The 18664-nt window shown below is 37.3% G+C and overlaps 1 protein-coding gene across 1 annotated transcript in view; it reads right to left on the bottom strand.

Moving 5' to 3' along the window:
- Positions 1-10030: 10030 nt before the first annotated feature.
- Positions 10031-18664, bottom strand: part of LOC140727849 (transcription regulator protein BACH1-like) — a 67727-nt gene continuing 59093 nt past the window's right edge. The window contains exons 4-5 of the mRNA XM_073045697.1: positions 16836-17042; positions 10031-15768 (exon numbers count right to left, since the gene is read on the bottom strand). Coding sequence (XP_072901798.1) covers positions 15334-15768; positions 16836-17042 — 642 coding nt within the window. The 3' untranslated portion in view covers positions 10031-15333. The remainder of the gene's footprint in view (positions 15769-16835; positions 17043-18664) is intronic.

An 18664-nucleotide genomic window follows, 5' to 3' on the forward strand; every position in this document is an offset into this window, starting at 1 on the left:
GTCGATGTTTCAGGCCGAGACCCTTCATCAGGACTAACTTGAAAAAAAAGATAGTAGGAGATTTGAAAGTGTGGGGGGGTGGAATCTGAAATGATAGGAGAAGACAGGAGGGGGAGGGATGAAGCTAAGAGCTGGAAAGGTGATTGGCAAAAGGGATACACAGCTGGAGAAGGGAAAGGATCTTGGGATGGGAGGCCTAGAGAGAAAGAAAGGGGGAGGGGAGCACCAGAGGGAGATGGAGAATAAGCAAGCAGTGATTGTGAGAGGGGCAGAGAGAGGAAAAAAGGAGAGACAAAAGGGGGGAATAATAAACAAACAAATAAATAAATAAGGGATTGGGTAAGAAGGGGAGGAGGGGCATTAACAAAAGTTAGAGAAATCAATGTTCATGCCATCAGGTTGGAGGCTACCCAGCCGGCATATAAGGTGGTGTTCCTCCAACCTGAGTGTGGCTTCATCTTGACAATAGAGGAGGCCATGGATAGACATATCAGAATGGGAATGGGACATGGAATTAAAATGTGTGGCCACTGGGAGATCCTGCTTTCTCTGGCGGACAGAGCGTAGGTGTTCAGCAAAACAGTCTCCTAGTCTGCATGGTTCAGCAAAACGGAAACTGGCCTATAATTTCCTGACTTTTTTGCCTGCATGGTCTTGACTTTGTGAACTGAATTGAACATTGTACATCATACAAAATAATACATAAAGCGATTTTATATGTCCCTTCAGAACTCATAGGGATAAAACTAGAAATCACACATTCAATTAATAGGAAATACTTCTGAGAATCAAAAGTAAAGCTTCATTAAATTTACAAATCCTATTGACACTCTTAGTTGTTCGGCTCCGTTAAGATGTTAAAAAGCTTTTAATAATGCATTTGTGTAATGTGGTCACTCAGGCACAGCTGGCAGTTACTGTCCATCCCTGTTTGCCCTGTGGTGGCAATACAACTGAGTGGCTAAGCAGTGTTAGGTCAGACTTGTTTGTTTGGCAAGAGGGCTTCTTTCTTTAAGAGTAATGAACAAGTCAAGTCTATATAAAATTCAGCAGCAATTTCATTTTTTATTATTTGCACTGGCGAAGCTTGGTTATTCATTAATTAACCATCTCTTCTGAGAAAGGCAGCACCAGGGGATCATCTATTCCTACAGAAGAACAGTGTTGTGATATCAAGTTACCCAGTCAATTTAAATTATCCAGTCCAATACAAGCTGATTAACTAATCTTATACTGTACAGGGTTTTTGCACCCATTCATTAAGAAATTGAATTATGAATTAGCACTCTCTGCACTACTCTTCTCAAAGGATCAAGAATGATTTGCTTTCACTCCAGTTCTAATGATTCTAAGGTGGCTTAGACTTAGACTGGAGACACTTTTCAGGGCACGCAGTTTGGGAGGTGGTGTGCTTCTTCTGCAAATGTACTGCTAATTGACATCCAACCCAAGGGCACAAATCTCTCAATGCATTCTTAAACATTCCAAGCACCTGTGCTCTGTCTGCCAGAAGCAGCAGCATCTCCCAGTGGCCACCCATTCTAATTCCACTTCCCATTCCCATTCCAATTCCAATATGGCCACCCATGCCCTCCTTGACTATCGTGATGAGGCCACACTTTGGCTGGAGGAACAATACCTTATACTCTGTTTGGATAACCTCCAACCTGATGGCATGAACATCAATTTAAACTTCCGGTAATGCCCCCTCCCACCCCCCCCTTCACCATTTCCCATCCCCTTTTCTCCCTCACACATTATCTCCTTGCCCACCCATCACCTCTCTCTGGTGCTTCTCTCCTCTTTTCTTTCTTCCATGGCCTTCTGTCCCTTTCACCAATCAACTTCCCAACTCTTTACTTCATCATTCCCCATCCAGGTTTCACCTACCACCTGTTGTTTCTCTCTGCCCCCCTCACCTTTTAAACCTACTCCTCAGTTTTTTTCTCCAGTCCTGCCAAAGGGTTTTGGCCTGAAACACTGAAACATCGACTGTACTCTTTTCCTAGATGCTGCCTGGCCTGCTGAGTTCCTCCAGCATTTTGTGCGTGTTGCTCGGATTTCCAGAATCTGCAGATTTTCTCTTTCATTTGTGATTAAACATTCCTCGACTACTTTCACTAGTCAGGGATTCCCAGAAGCCTGCGTAGATGTTTGTTTTCCCAAAGGTGCTTGGAGAATCTCCTTGAATCTTTTCCTCCTTTCTGGTAGTCAGGATACAGCACACAACATGGCCAACCCAATAATAATGAGATGCAAATAGGGCCTCAATGCTGGAAATGCGCGCTGTGCAAAGGCACCGACACTGATTTGGAGGATTTTGTGGGGATAGTATTTGTTGCCATCTCTCCAGCTCTGAACATACTCCATGCCGTATGTTGTCTTATTTTGACAAGTGAGAAGGTCTGGATCAATCCTGGCTGCTGGACAACGAGCTTTGGATTGGGTTTCAGGCCTGGAATTTCAAAGACTTTTCTTCAGATGGCCAAAGGATATTCTGGCACACCACATGCATAAATGGATTTCATCTTCAATGCTGGTCTTTTCTAAGATACCACTCCAAGATCTAGGAAATCAGGATTAGGAGATCAGTGGGTGGCAGAGAAAACAAGAACAATTAAAAGAGAAGACCAGTGAGGCTTGGGCTAAATAGCCTAAATCTAATATTGGAGGTTAGATTTACTGATGAAACATAGAAATTAAGTGTATGGATCAACACTTACATCAACACTTAGAATTCAATAATTCAGGACTCAGACACATTACAATTCTAAACTAAGCATTCAGCAAGCTGTTTTTTCACTTCATTCTTATCATACTAATTCCTTTTTACTTATATTACACAGTTCTGAAGTAAATGCAGCTTGACACAAGAGGATTAATTAGGCAACGCACGAGTCTTACAATAACTTAAGCTAGTGAGTTTTCTTCTTTGTTAGACATATACTGCATTATTGCTGTTCACCAAATGAAGCACCAATTTGATTCAGTACCTTTTCAGCATGTTTCCCATTTTATGGAAATTTCATTTCATTTTTAGAATCTTTTTATTGATACATAATTTTCTGTAAAATCATACAAAACTTCAACAAGTTGATATATATACAATTAATAAAGATGAAAAAAAACTTATCAAAAAGGATAATATATGATAATGAAAGAAATTTATTTTTATAAAGAAGAGGAGAAAAGAGAACCCCAACTTACTAAAAAAGAAGACTAACTACAACAGAAAGAAAAAGAAAAAAGAAAAAAAACATCAGGCATCAACTCCCGGAGCAATACGACTTACCATCACATATATATATATAAAAGAATCATCAACCACCAATTTATGTTTATATAAAATAAAATTGGATGGAAACCATATAAAATAATTCAAATTAAATGATAATATTTGGCAAAAGAGCACCATCTTCTCTCAAAATCAAATCAAGGATCAAAAGTTCTACTTCTGATTTTTTCCAAACTAAGACATAACATTACTTGAGAAAACTATTGAATTAATGTAGGGACAGAGTTATCTTTCCATTTTAATAAAATAGCCCTTCTTGCCAACAATGTAACAAATGCAATTACATGTTGATCTGAAGATGAAATACCCTGAATATGATGTGGAACTATTCCAAATAGAACAGTCAATGTATTAGGTTGTAAATTAATTTTCAGAGGTTTAGAAATTGTAGAAAATAAAGATTTCCAAAAAGATTTTAATGAAGGACATGACCAGAACATATGAGACAAAGTGGCTACTTCAGTATAACACCTATCGCACTAATTGTCTATGTTAGGAAATATTTTAGATAGTCTCTCCTTTGTTAAATAATAACAGTAACAATTTTAAATTGAATTAAACAGTGATTGGCACATATCAAAGAAGAATTGACCATTTTCAGAACTCGCAACCAATCTTCGTTAACAAAGGTCATGTTAAGTTCTCTCTCCCAATCTCGTTTAATCTTTAGTGAGAGGTTATCTTTTTGTAGTAAAAATAAATTATAAATTATACCAATAGAACCTCTTACTAAAGGATTCATATTCAAAATAGTATCCAACAAATCAGATTCTTGCATATATGGAAACTTAGATAAGTATTTTTGTAAAAAATGTCTAACCTGAAAATATTGCAGAAGGTGTGTATGAGAGAGAGAATATTTGCTTCAAAAGTTATCAACCAACCATCACAAAATAAATCTGCAAAAAAACAGATCCCCTTATTTCTCCATAATAAAAAAATGGGATCGGTTATTGAAGGTTTAAATTTTAAAAATCAATATAGAGAGCTATACAAATACCCTTGGAGAGTAAGACCATATATTTTGGATATATACCTCAAGAATGGTTGAAAAGAGATAAATATTTAATGAATATACTATTGGTGGCTGGTAAAAAGACTCTTATTATGAAATGGTTATCACAGGAGAGCCCAACTTTAAATACATGGATGGAAATTACAATGGACATTTACAAAATGGAGAAGATAACAGCATCTGTTAATCATAAGCTGGAACAATTTGATTCATACTGGGAAAAATGGTTTAACTACATAATGCCTCATAGGCCTGATTTTATTCTCACAAATCAATGAATCTGTTGTAAAAAAAAAAGATCACTCCCTACTTGTACATAGTTCTTTCCTTTTGGTTGTTTTTTCTTTCCACTCTTTTCTATAAGTGTATACCCCAGATAAATACTTTGTGGAGATTTTGTGATATATATGATTATATGATATATATGTACAATGTCTGAAATACATCTTATGGAAATGTTTGTTTGATGAACTTCAATAAAAAAATACATTTACAAAAAAAATTGTTTAAAATTTTAAAAATTGTAAAGCTGAAACCAAATCCATAAGGACTGTTTAATAACAGAGTAGAGATTTAAATTTAGAATTTTAGAGAGTTGTAAAGGTAATGGAGCTCCTAATAATGAGGTTAAATTAAATTGTTTGATAGCTTTTAATTCTAAATCAATCCAAGCTGGTTTTTGGCTCTTGTCGAGCCAATATAGTCAAAAACATAATCGTCAAATATTAACAGCCCAATAATACAATCTTAAACTTGGAAGTGCAAGTCCACCATCTTTTTTAGATTTTTGTAAAGGATACTTATTAATTCTTGGTCTCTTATTGTTCTAAATAAAGGATGAAATAACAGTCAATTTGATCCAAAAAATTTTTTAGTTAAAAAGATAGGTATATTTTGAAAAATGTATAAAAATCTAGGTTAAATCATCATTTTCATGGCATGGATACAACCTATTAAAGTGTAAGGTGGTTCCATCTAGAAAATAATTGTTTCATAAAGTCCATTAAATGAACTACATTAGCTTTATAAAGATCTTTATATTTTTAGTAATTATAATACCTAAATATTTAAAAGAATTAACAATTCTAAATGGAATATCATTATATATATAAAACAGGAGCATTTAATGGAAACAATTCACTTTTATTTAAGTTAAGTTTATATCTTGAAAATTTTCCAAAGTCATTTAGTATTTCCAGAAGATTAGGAATAGATTCTTCAGGGTTTGAAATATAAACCAAAAGATCACCTGCATAAAGGTGAATCTTATGTATAGTCCCATTTATAGAGATACCATGAATATTTTTGGCTTCACGAAGTGTTATGACCAAAGGCTCCAGTACAAGATTAAATAATAAAGGGCTTAATGGACATCCCTGTCTAGTACCTCGTGAAAGTGAAAAAAAGGACCTAAGATTATTTGTAATAACAGTAGCAGTAGGATTCTTATAGATCATTTGAATCCATCTATTGAAATTATTACCAAAACCAAATTTTTCTAATACCTTAAACAGATATGTCCACTCAACTCTATCAAATGCCATTTTATGGAAATTTCAATGAAAAAGCAAAGTTACCATCACTTGCTATTTGCAAGACTAACTTTCATCCTAGCATTCATTAACAACGAATACAGTCTGCCAGAATAAAGGAAGCAGTATGCAAGGACATGTCTTTAATTGGTCATTAGTGGCAAACAAATTGTGTACACCATTAATTAAGTTTACAGTTTCCTAGAGACTTAAGAGCTTTTGAATATCTGTGAATGGACAGAGGAAGCAACTTAGCAGAAGCTGGGAGTTAGGAAGAGCAGGGCAAGCAACTGAAGAAACTAATAACAAGTCATAGAGAAGTTGGGGTTTACCAAGCTCATCAAAGACCTAGTATCTATATCCAAGAGTTGTATTATAGATGGTGGGTACTCTTGTTATCATCTTCCTAAATGCAATATATTTTGAAATTATTCCTATAGAGAGTGGCAGAAGTAACCCTGCTATCTAAGAGAGAAAATAGGGAGCCACTGATCTAGTAACCTACCTCAAAAAAAACAATCTACTGTATATGAATTTGTGACTGGAGTTTTGCATGTGACTAGGAAGAACCAATGAACATTTTTGTACCTGGATTTCCTTAAGGTTTGATCAATTCCGACCATTGATCAACAAGCTTAGAGCAGACAGAGTTGAGGCAATAGACTGACATGGATTGAGAATTGGTTGTCATAGAATAAGTAAAGTGGGAATAGGCTGACCTTTCTTGGATTCAGAGGCCGTGATTAGTGGATAAGTACTTGTGTCTCAGATTTCATATTCAATAACTAATGAAGAGTACCCTACATTCTATTCCCCGTTTTGTTGATTATACTGAACTGAGTGAGATTTAGAGTACAGAGAATGTGAAGAGGCTTCAGGGGATATGGACAAGCTGAGAAAGCCGGCTAGAACATAGCAGATAGAATAGGATGTGGGAAAATGGAAGGTTATATAATTCAGTGCATCTTACAGGAAAATGCAGTACTTATTGCTATGGTAAGTGACTGTGCAGTTCTGTTGTTCCATGGTCTACTTGTACTTAAGTCACTGCAGGCCAATATACAGTACAGGTGCTGCACACAATTTAGAGTACAAATGGAGTTTTATCCTTTAAAAATAAGAATAAGGAATCAACTTGAAATTTCACAGGGCAGTATGAAGATCTCATCTGGAGTACTTTGTGCACTTTTCACCCTTAAGGATATAGCTGCATAGAAAGAAAATTAAAAACTCTCAGGCTTCATGGATGGCAAGTATGAGGAGAAGTTAAGCGTAAGCATAAGTTAAACAGAAATGTTCATATTTTCCAAAGTTTGGAAGAACAAAGGGAGATTTCATCAAAACATGCAGAAAATTTATAAGGCTTGACAGGCTGGTTTATAGAGACTATTCTTCCTCTAGCTATCTTATACCAGCGCACTGTTTCTGAATAAGGGGTAAGCGACTTGGTATTGAGATGAGGAGAAATGTGGTAAACTGGATCAACAAATTTGTAGATGACACCAAGACTGGGGGCCTAATAGGCAGCATGGATGGCTATCAAAGCTTGCAGTGGGATCCAAACCTGCTGGAAAAAAGTCTGAAAAACGGCAGATGGAATAATGGAGACAAGTGTGAGGTGTTGCACTTTGGGAGGACCAACCAGGGTAGGATTTACACAGTGAGTAATAGCACACTGAGAGTGTGGTAGAACAAGGGGATCTGGGATTATAGATGCAAAATACCTTGAAAGTATCATGTGTAGATGGGGTCATAAAGGAAGTTTTTGGCACATTGGCCTTATAAATCAAAGCATTGATTACTGGAGTTGGAATATTATGTTGAAGGTGAATAACATGTTAAAGAGTCCAGATTTGAACTATTGTGTGCAATTCTGGTCACCTATTTACAGGAAAGATATCAAGAAGATTGAAAAAGTACAGAGAAAATTTACAAGGACTTGAAGACCTGAGTTATGGAGAAAGGTAGAAAAGGTTAGGACTTTATTCCCTGGAGTTTAAGAGAATTAGGGGAGATTTAATAGAGATATACAAGATTGAGGGATATAGATCAGGTTAATGCAAGCAGACTTCTATTAAGGTTTGGTCATACAGTAGGTTAACGGTGAAATATTTAAACATTAAACATTCACAGGGTGGTGCAAGTTGGGAACAAGCTGCCAGTGGAAGTGGTGGATGTAGGTACAATTACATTTACGAAGCTTGGATAAGTACAAGGATGGGAGGGGTATAGAGGGCAATGGTCCAGGTGTGGGTCAATGGGACTAGGCAGAATAGCAGTTCTGTACGGACTAGATGGGCTGTAATGCTCTAAGCCTCTAAACTTCTTCAGTGTATTGAACTTTTGAAAGTATATATTTCAGCATAGTGTCTCTTCACAGCTGAGATAGATTTCTGGGTTTGAAGCGAACTGAAGGCTGCGGTGACAGTGCTGGAAGCGATCAGTCATGACTGCAATGAATGATGGAGTGAGCTTGAAGGTCTGCTCCATCTCATGCAATAACACATACATCTCAATCAGACTTGAGAATCCTTGGAGACACAAACAGTCAAAACTAGCATATTTAATGCAACATTATTGTACACAAAACAAGGTAAAATTGTTCAATTAGGAGATTAAAATGGAACTGACTGGAAAGACAAGTAAATTTAAATATAACTTCATTAATTAAAATCTACATGAGTGAGGCTGCACACATAAATGTCTGCAGTGTCAGGGAAATGGTTTGGTAACAATTATCAGCCTCTTAAAAGAAATGACCCACACTTGAATGAATAAGTCCTACTGTTATGGTCTTCAAGAGTATCCAGGAGATCAGTCCATAAATTTGTGTTTGTCATGTCTCTGAATATCAAATCCCTCAATAAGGTATTGATACAGAAACATAAGCAAAGGATCAAGGAGAGCGCAGCATGCTCTCAACTGCCTTTTTTTTTTAGGAAAAAAAAGCTGAATTGACACAGTCAATTTCTCCCCCACTTCTCCTCTACCCTTTATCTGCTCTTTAATAACAGTGCTTAAGGTTGTTATGGCCAGGAGTGGTAGAAGGTACAAGCTCCCACTACCTATTAAATGCTCCCAATGGCATGCAATGAAAATAGCCTCTGACAACTAAGTCCAGCTCCTGGCATCCACACAAGGCTTAGGTACTAAGCCCAGCTAACCACTCTGTACTGAGTAACAACAAAGGCTGGCTACTGTTACCTTAAAATCAGTTGCTTTGGACAGATGGGGCTTGTCGGCCATGATTGGCAACTCATCTAAGGAAAACTCTGATCTCATACCTCCGTTGCCTTGCGGCTATACCCACTCACAGAGAAGGCTTTGAGATTAAAGCCCAAGGGAAAAGTTCGGAGATGGAGTCCCTAAGGCAGTCCTACGTTGAGTTCAACATTGACTAGCAACTCCTGTGACACTGCAGGTGCCAGACTGTATCGGTCTTTGGTGTTCCTTTGGGTTCATCAGATGCGTGGAGAGGGGGATCTTGCTACATGGACAACAGCTTCCTGTCTATATCGTACTGCCCTGACTTACGTGTCTAGACAGCTAGGACTGAACATTCATGGTCAACCCTGGCCAACGGAGGCCTCATCATTAGTAACAGTGCATCACAAAAAGTAGGCCCACCTTAAACCTTGCAACCCCAGAGTATTCAAATTTAAGTGGAAATGTCTTGAATTTGAAATGTTAATCCTGAAAGGTCACCAATCTACCGGTATTTGTTTTTCCACTTCAGAAAAGTGGACTTACTTGCTAAGCATTTCCAGTTCTTATTTTGCATTCCTAGCATTCACAGTAATTAAAGTTTGCAAGATCATCTGGCAAAGAGTGCAACATCTTAAGATTACAATTTCCCTTGCCCCATTTCCTCTGAAGTACTGTGGAAGCTCTAATATCTGTAATGTTCCCGCTGGGTCTTAGCTAAACTCTTGTTGGCTGAGGGACTCACTTGCAGCTGTTCTGTTACAATCTAATATCCCAACAATGTTTGCAGTTCAGCTGCGCACATACATATAGAGCTCGGGATGAAATAATAGTGCATGCTGTTTGTTGTGGATTCATCACTAATATGAGTTGCTGACTTTTGGACATGATCAGGTTTAATTCCATCTAGTGAATGAAAACAAGTCCTGCAGCAACCTAAACATACCAGAACAAATATCAATAATTGACACAGATTAAACAGTATAGCCTTGATTCCTGATTTATGGAGTTAATTCCCACTGAATGAAAGCTTAATGCATTTGAACGTGGGTCAAAATACAAGCATTGAAACAGTAACACACACAAAATGCTGAAGGAATTCAGCACACCAGGCAGCATCTATTGAAATAAAGTACAGTCGAAGTTTCGGGCAGACAGTACTTCCCTTTAAGTGTATCAATATTTGGTACTAATGTACATGATTTAAATCTATAATAATAAAGAATAAACATCAAAAAGTTTTGTTTGTCACATGTACATCAAAACATATAGTGAAATGCATTGCTTGAATCAAGGCTTGCTGGGGGCAGCTCAGATAGATAGCACACCCACAGCTTACTAACTTGTATATCTTTGGACTGTGGGAGGAAACTGGAGCACCCAGAGGAAACCCATGAGGTCACAGAGATAATGTACAAACATCAGGGGGGCTGATGAGAGGAATTGATCATGTAGATAGTTGGAAGCTTTTTCCCAGGGCTGGCATGGCTAGCACGAAAGGTCACAGTTTTAAAGTGCTTGGAAGTAGGTACAGCAGAGATGTCAGGGGTAAGATTATTTTTCTTTTTAAAAAAAAAAACACAGACAGTGGTGAGTGCGTGGAATGGGCTGCCGGTGACGGCAGTGGAGGTGGATACGATAGGGTCGTTTAAGAGACTCCTGGACAGGTACAAAAGAGCTCAGAAAATATAGGGCTATAGGTAACCCTAGGTAATTTCTAAGGTAAGGACATGTTTGGCATGGCTTTGTGGGCTGAAAGGCCTGTATTGTGTTGTAGGTTTTCTATGTTTCTATTAAACTCCAATCTTACAGCTAGCACTATAAGGCATTAAGCTAATCACTTGGCTAATACATAGTCTGAAGGCTTCAGACTTACAAACAAACGACATTTTGAGATGAACAACTGTACCACATTTTAATATTTACACTTTTCGTAAAGTCTGTTAAAAATTCAAACAAGAATATTCAGTAAAGCTAAGACATACCAAACAATTACTGTTGTATCTTAGAAGTTTGAACAATACAAAAAAAACAGAATGGCAGTGAATATTTATTTACAATACAACTGTACAATGTCAAAAAAATTCATAAGATTAGAGATAGTGAAATATTTGAGGTTAATTCAACACATCAATCATAAACAGAATCTGAATATGAATAAGTGGACCAGACATTAGACAATCACTGTGCTAATCTTCCATTAGTGCTTCAAAGGAGTATTATTAATCACAGCAACATGTTTACAATTTTTTAAAAAAAGATTTTAGTATACATTTCTGTAAATATCTTTATAAAATTGCACATCAGAAACACAAAATCTTTGTACTTTTTTATTAATAGAAAAGGTGGATTATCAAAGTTGTGGAGAAATTCAGCACTGATTTGTAGATCTCACAGAGAAATTAGATCTTGCTTGAGCCAGTAAATTTGATAAACTGCATATTTAGTGAGGTTGAAAGTTGAACACACTTGATTTCAATCATGCAGCCCATATCCCTGCAGTGAATTACATTTTCCTGGACTATTTCAATATACTTGTTCTGTAAGAGTATACAAATTTTGATAATGCCTTTGAAGGCTCAGTCTACCAAAAATAAGCACATCTATTGCCTTCTGAGGCAGCTTTTATTATAATCCATTATATAAACATGAGATATGTGGTATAAAACTACAACACTGCAACGAACAAAAATATTGTAAAAAAATATACAAGCTACATTTGATTCAAAAAGTCCTGTTTCGTTTCACTGTTTAATGTGCCTGTCCATTACTGAAGAACAGGTTAACTGAGAGCATTAATATTTAATGGAAAAGCCACAATAACAAAAAAGATTGATAACTTAAAAAATTCTTAAAGGAAAAAATTAATTGTTTTACCTGAGCTGATACAAATGAGAATTCTTTGTTTCATTATCTTGGTTTTGAAAGAGGAGGGGGTTCAAGATAAATTAAGGGAAGTTAGTCTTCAAAGATAGCTGGAATCATAGACAAATTTTTGTATTTGCATTTAATTTTCTTTTAATACACCCTGAATTTTAAGAGTATTAACTTTAATTCACAATTGATCTCAGACGCCCTCTACTGTACTCCCAAGAAATAATAAAACATCTTTAAACGCTTCAAATTGTTTCTATTTCCATATCTTTCTGATTAATTCCATCCTCCAAATACAGGTTTCCTGTATCCAAATACAAATACCAAATTCAACCTAACTTTCAAGGATCACTCAGATATATTCACAAATTGTATTGGAGGCTTTACTTTGTTTGCATATAATTGAATTGAATCTCAAAAGCATCTTACGTTTTTAAAAATTGTCACTCTACATTGTTCCTTATAGGGCAACAATAAAGAAAAATAAGAATACTGTTAATGTTAGATAATCCCTGACAATAATGTTGAACTAGGTGGTCCAATGAAAATAAACTAACACTGCTGCCCTAATAAGCAACTCTTATTTTTCTTTCACCCATGGTGGTGATTTGTGATCAATCATGTTCAATAAGAAAGGTATGCAACTTGAAGCTTGATTGTCCCTGGAGAAGTACTGAGAGACATTTGGGTAGAATGATATACCATTGCCTCTTTTGATGTATTCCTTCAACACTGAGGTAGTCAAGATATTGGCTGGAATAAATGGCTTCTACTGCATGGGGAAAAGTATAAGGAAATTTTCCTACAGGACTGCTGTACACAGAAACCAAATAGTTAACTTTATCATACAGTAAGACAATGATACAGAGTTTGTCAATAATTTGCAGATTGTATGGTTAGGAGCAACACAACTAAACCAAGCATAAAAATATTTAATGATTCACTTTTCAAGTAATATTGATAAAGGCATTTTATTTCAATTAACTTAAGCCACTCAGTAATTATTGTTCTATTGTACTACTGCAGTAATTATTGGTTAATGTCTTTTCTGAATAAATGCAGAGTCTACATGATGAGGGATTTCCATGGCTGCCCTATAAAACCCATAAATTATCCAGGTGTACATTTGATAATGCTCTGATATCTTTACTCTCTTTTGAAATATTTCAAGTTTTTAAAAAAGTGAATGCTTCAGAACAAATCCAAGGATCTGGGATTATGTTCCACAAAACAGATCTGGACTGGATAGGAAATGTTTCTGGTGTGAAAAGGAAGACTTTATTATGAAAAAGGCCCCTTATCTAAGAAAGTTTGTACTGGCATTGGAAAGGGTCCAAGAAAGATGCCAGGTATGAAAGGGTTAACATATGAGGAGTGTTTGATGACATTGGATCTGTATTTTCCAGAATTTAGAAGAATCAGGGGTTATCTTGTTGAAGTCTAGATAGAGTGGACACAGAGAGGATGTTCCCTATCATGGGGGAGTCCAGGACCAGGGGCAGAATCAAAATCAGTTTTAATATCATTGGCCAAGTCATGAAATGTGCTGGTTTGTGGCAGCAGTATATTGCAAAATATAATAAAGATGATAAATCTACACACACATACTTATTGTGTACACACACACACACACACTCACTCGGTGGCTACTTTAAGTACACCTGTTCGTTAATTCAAATATCTAATCAGCCAATTATGTAGCAGCAACTCAATGCATAAAAGCATGCAGACATGGTCAAGAGGTGCAGTTGTTGTTCAGACCAAACATCCAAATAGAAATGGTCAAGAAGCGCATTTTTTATTTGGACCAAACATCAAAACGGGGAAGAAAAGTCATCTATGTGATTGACCATGGAATGATTGATGCTGTCTGATAGGATGGTTTGAGTATCTCAAACTGCTGATCAGGGATTTTCATGCACAACAGTCTCTAGAGTTCAGAGAGAATGGTGGGATAAATAAAAAACATCCAGTAAACGACGGTTCTGAGAGCAAAAATGCTTTGTTAATGAGAAAGGTCAGAGGAGAATGGCTAGACTATTTCAAGCTGACAGGAAGGAGATAGTATCTCAACTAACAACATGTTATAACAGTGGTATGCAGAGAGCATCTCTGAATGCACAACACATTGAACCTTGATGTGAATGAGCTACAGCAGAAGACCACATTGGGTTCCACTCCTGTACCTAATAAAGTGGCCACTGAATGTATACCGTATATAAACACCACCACCTCCACCAACCCATAATTATAGACCTCTTTGAGAAGGAGTTCAGATCGAGTTAAGAGATGGCAGGAACAAGCTATCACCTCAATCATATTGTCATCTTTTCCAGGCCATGAATAAAGCACAAATCTGCTTGAAAACACAATCAGAGCTTTGTTTTGACCCTTCTGCACCAAATATTAGAAAGTATTGATTTTGTTTCCATGATTTCCAGAGAATAAAAAAGATAGTCTATAATTACTTGCTATAATTAAACCAAAGATTAACAAATTAAGTTAGATGCAATGCACGATGTTCCTAACTTGCTAATTTTTTAAGTTTCATAGTAAGAAATACATTAGTGCTACTCAATTCACAAAAGAATGCTGACAAAAGGGCACACAGGATCCTGCATTGATTAGGTAAAATGAACTTAATGGGGCAAAATTTCAAAGATGACTACTGAGGAAAAACATCATCTCTGAAAATAAAAGACACTTAACCTATGGTGCTGACTCTTTAGAAGAACGATCTATCCACTATCACAATATTCTATATTGTGTGAAGGATCAAGGATTGACTTTATTTGCAATATACATTTACACATGTTGGGAATTTGCTGTGTTGTGAAAGATTTGAATTAACTTGGCAAAAGAAAGCCCTTGAATAGTGCTTGAGGATATGTGCAATGCTCAGGAAACAAATTAGTGTTTAGTTATAAAACTTCACTAATGCAAAACTTCACGTTCATGAACTTCTACAATACCTCAAAGAGGACATGGCACTGTTTTTTTGAAAAATTGAGAAGACAGATTTTAAAGTGTTGAGAATGAAAAGGTATCTCATCACGTAAACATGCAAAGAACAGACATAGGCAACTCAATGTCTGCTGCAGGATGTTTAAAATTTAGTGAAATGTTTAAGTTATTGAGATGCTAAGTGGAATTTATGGATTGCTCCAAAATGCATCCTTCCCCTCCAGTTTTTGAAACTTGCATAAATTTCACATGTAATAACATGTATTATAAATTCAAAAGGAACATTATAAAACATATCTCAGTTTCTAGTCCATGTAGATCAAATGCATAAGATTATACATGATTTGCATTGCTCTTCTGTATCAACTATACATCAAGGCTCTTGTAAATGAATCTTGAGCTCTATAAAGTGTACTACTTCCTATTGAAAATTGTAAAATACAGCATGATTACTCATCTGTGGTACACTTGTCTATCATTTCTTGACAGAAATCAGTCATTACATTTTGGCTGCACTGTTCAGTTTTAGATGAATCTGCTGTAATCCCTTCTCGTGGACTGCTGGGAATATTCAAAGTTTTTTCTCGAAGCTGTTGACCAGAGCCTTGCTCACCAATACATGCCATACCCTTTAAAACCTTGGAATATCCTGGATGTGCATTAATTAGATTTGTGTGAGTGATGGAGCCATGGCTTCTTTGGGTGTTCAGCACTGAAAGAGGGCATTCTGGGGAGGAGTACTTCGCTAGTGTCTGAATTTGTTCAGGGGTCAGGGCTGCTTCTTTACATATCTGCTTACAGAGGCCTGTTAAATTACTCCAAGTTTCACCCATAGACAGCTTTAATTGGCCCTTCTCTTCCAGCAACTTCTCCTTTTCACAAAGCTATATAGGAAAGAAGAAAGTTACATGTTTTAATAACTATATATTGTAGCACTTGCACACAGACAGAATTTTAGTTACTTAATTCTTTTGCATTTGGTTAAGAACACAGAACACTAGAGTACAAGTCCCTCAGCCCACAATGTTATGCCGACCTTTCAACCTACTGTAAAGATTAATCCAACCCTTCCCTCCTACATAGCCCTCCATTTTTCTATCATCCATGTGCCTATCTAAGAGTTTCTTCAATGCCCCTAATGTATCTGCCTCTACCACCACCTTCTCATCTTTCACAGTGAGAAGAACTTACCTTTGCTTTTCAGCTAGTGCAGGTGGGAGGTGAGAAGAAACAACAATGAACTGCTACAATGCACCTTACAGAGGGCAAAGACTGCAACCATTGTAGTTGCTAGTGACAAGAGAAGCACTTACATTGGTTGATTAAATGCCACTCATGCAATCCTGCTTTACTCTGGATAATTTCAATTGCCAAGTATTGCTGGTAGTGCACTCACCCTGGCAAATAAAGTGTGTTCTAACTAACTCTCGTCTCTTAAGGGTAACAGAATAACAGATTTTTTTATAATGGGTGAAGGGGTGTGGGGGTGAGAAGTCAAGATCGCCATAGATTTCCTAGCTCTGATACGCCGTTGTAGTTACTATAACTGTGCAGCTGAGCCAGCTAAATTTTAAACTATAGAAATTAATAGAATGTTGATATTAGGCAATTCAATAGTGATAATGTTGCTGATCATTATGAGACAGTTACACTACCTTATTTGGAATGGTCACATGGATGTTACTTGGGAAATTATCAATCCACAGCCAAATGCTGTTCAAATTTGCGACTTAAGCTCACATGGTTCAATCATCCCCTGTCGTGAATGAAATTGAACAGTGTACCAAATTCAAATTCATAAAAGGTTACTAGAACCTCAAGACATTTTCCAGATAATGATGGTCTTATAATATTGGCATGTCAAAAATTACTGCATTCAACTTACTTGCCACTAAGCACGCACAAAAAAGCAGGCAAGAAAATCTACAAAACCCATTTTCTTTAAACCTACCAGCGTGTGTATCTCACATTCCAAGTTCTGAATGCAATCAAGTTTCCGCTTTCGACATCGCTGAGCTGCAATTCTGTTTTTACTACGACGTCGTATATCATGGATATAATCTAATTGCTCTGGATTCAGTTTATGCAGCTTCAGCATTGTTTGAAAATCATTTCTGGATAACAGGGTAATTCTTTCAACAGGAAATGGTAGTTTTACCTGGAAGGAACCCAACATTTATAATTAGTTACTACAAAAGGAGGAGGAAACTGCATGATAAATGAATGCAACTAAAAATCATACAGAGAATGCATTTTGTATTATTTGTTCAATTACACAAACCTGAGAGATTGATCAGAATTTTCAGCAGAGATTTATTGGAAAGTAGATTTGTTCAGATCAGCAAATAATTGCAAGAATTGCTTAATAATTTATCGGGATGTGGACATTACTGGCAGCGCCAGCAATTATTGACTAGCAGTAAAAATCTTTGAGGACTGATGAGCTACTTTCTTGAGCCACTGCAGTGTTTTTAATGAAAGGGCTGTAGATCACTCCAGGATTTAACCCAAGTGACGATAAAGGCAAAATATCCAATACCCTACACATCATTCTCCGCAACTTCCACCATGTTCAAGAAGGACCCTACTACCAAACACATCTTTACTTTCCACTCCTACTCTCCACCTTCCGCAGGGATCGCTCCCTTTGTGATTCCCTTGTCTATTTGTGCCTCCCCACTAATCTCCCTCCTGGCATTTATCACTGCAAGCAGCAGAAGTGCTACACCTGCCTATTCACCTCTGCCCTCACCTCCACTCAGAGCTCCAAACTGTCCTTCCAGGTGTGGGAACACTTCACGTGTGAAACTGTCGGGATCGTCTACGGTGTCGGTGCTCTTGGTGAAATCCAACACAGATTGGGGGAGCGCTTTGTCGAGCACCTCAGTCCAACCAAAAAAAAGCAGAATTTCTTGTTGACTAACCACTTCAATTCCTATCCCCATTCCCTCTCCAACATGCCAGACCATGGTCTCCTCCTGCCTTGATGAGGCCACTCTCAGGCTGGTGGAGCAATACCTCATATTCCATCTAAGTAGCCTCCAATCTAATGGCATAAACATCAATTTCACCCACTTCTGTTAATTTTTTTCTCCTCCCCCTTCCATCTCCTTCATTTCCCCATGCTGGTGTCTTACCTTCATCTGTCTATCACCTCCCCCTGGTGGCACCCTCCTTCCATTTCTCCCATGGTCCAATCTTCTCTCATCAGATTCCTTCTTTCCCAGCCTTTTGCTTTCCCAGCTTCACCTCTTCATGACCCATCAACCACCCACCTGGCTTCACCTATCACCTTCTAACTTGTTCTCCTCTCACCCCCACCTTCTTACTCTGGCATCCTCCCCATTCCCTCCAGTCCTGATGAGGGGTGTTGGCACAAAACATTGACTATTCATTTCCACAGAGGCCCTCTGACCTGCTGGGCTTCTCCAGCATTTTGTGTGTGTTTCTCTAGATATTATAACCTGGAGGGGAATCTGCAGGTGGTGATAAGCCAAATGACTTGGTTCCCCCAGTAGGTTTAAGAGATGTGGTCAAAGCGCAAACAAGAAAATGTAGTGAATATTGCTCAGAACACAAATGCAATGCACCAGTGGTGGAGGGGATTAAAGTGCTTAGGTTAATGAATCATGTCTGGTTCAGGAAGGATGCAGCATCCCAACTGCATAAAGCTAGAGTATTGTTGGAGCGGCACTCATCTGTGACAAGTGAATCAATTTCCGTCGTGCTCCTGATCCGCTGTCACAACCAGGGATTGTTTCTAAAAATGATTTTTTTTTT

Source organism: Hemitrygon akajei, chromosome 5, assembly GCF_048418815.1.
Source record: "Hemitrygon akajei chromosome 5, sHemAka1.3, whole genome shotgun sequence".
Classification (NCBI taxonomy): domain Eukaryota; kingdom Metazoa; phylum Chordata; class Chondrichthyes; order Myliobatiformes; family Dasyatidae; genus Hemitrygon; species Hemitrygon akajei.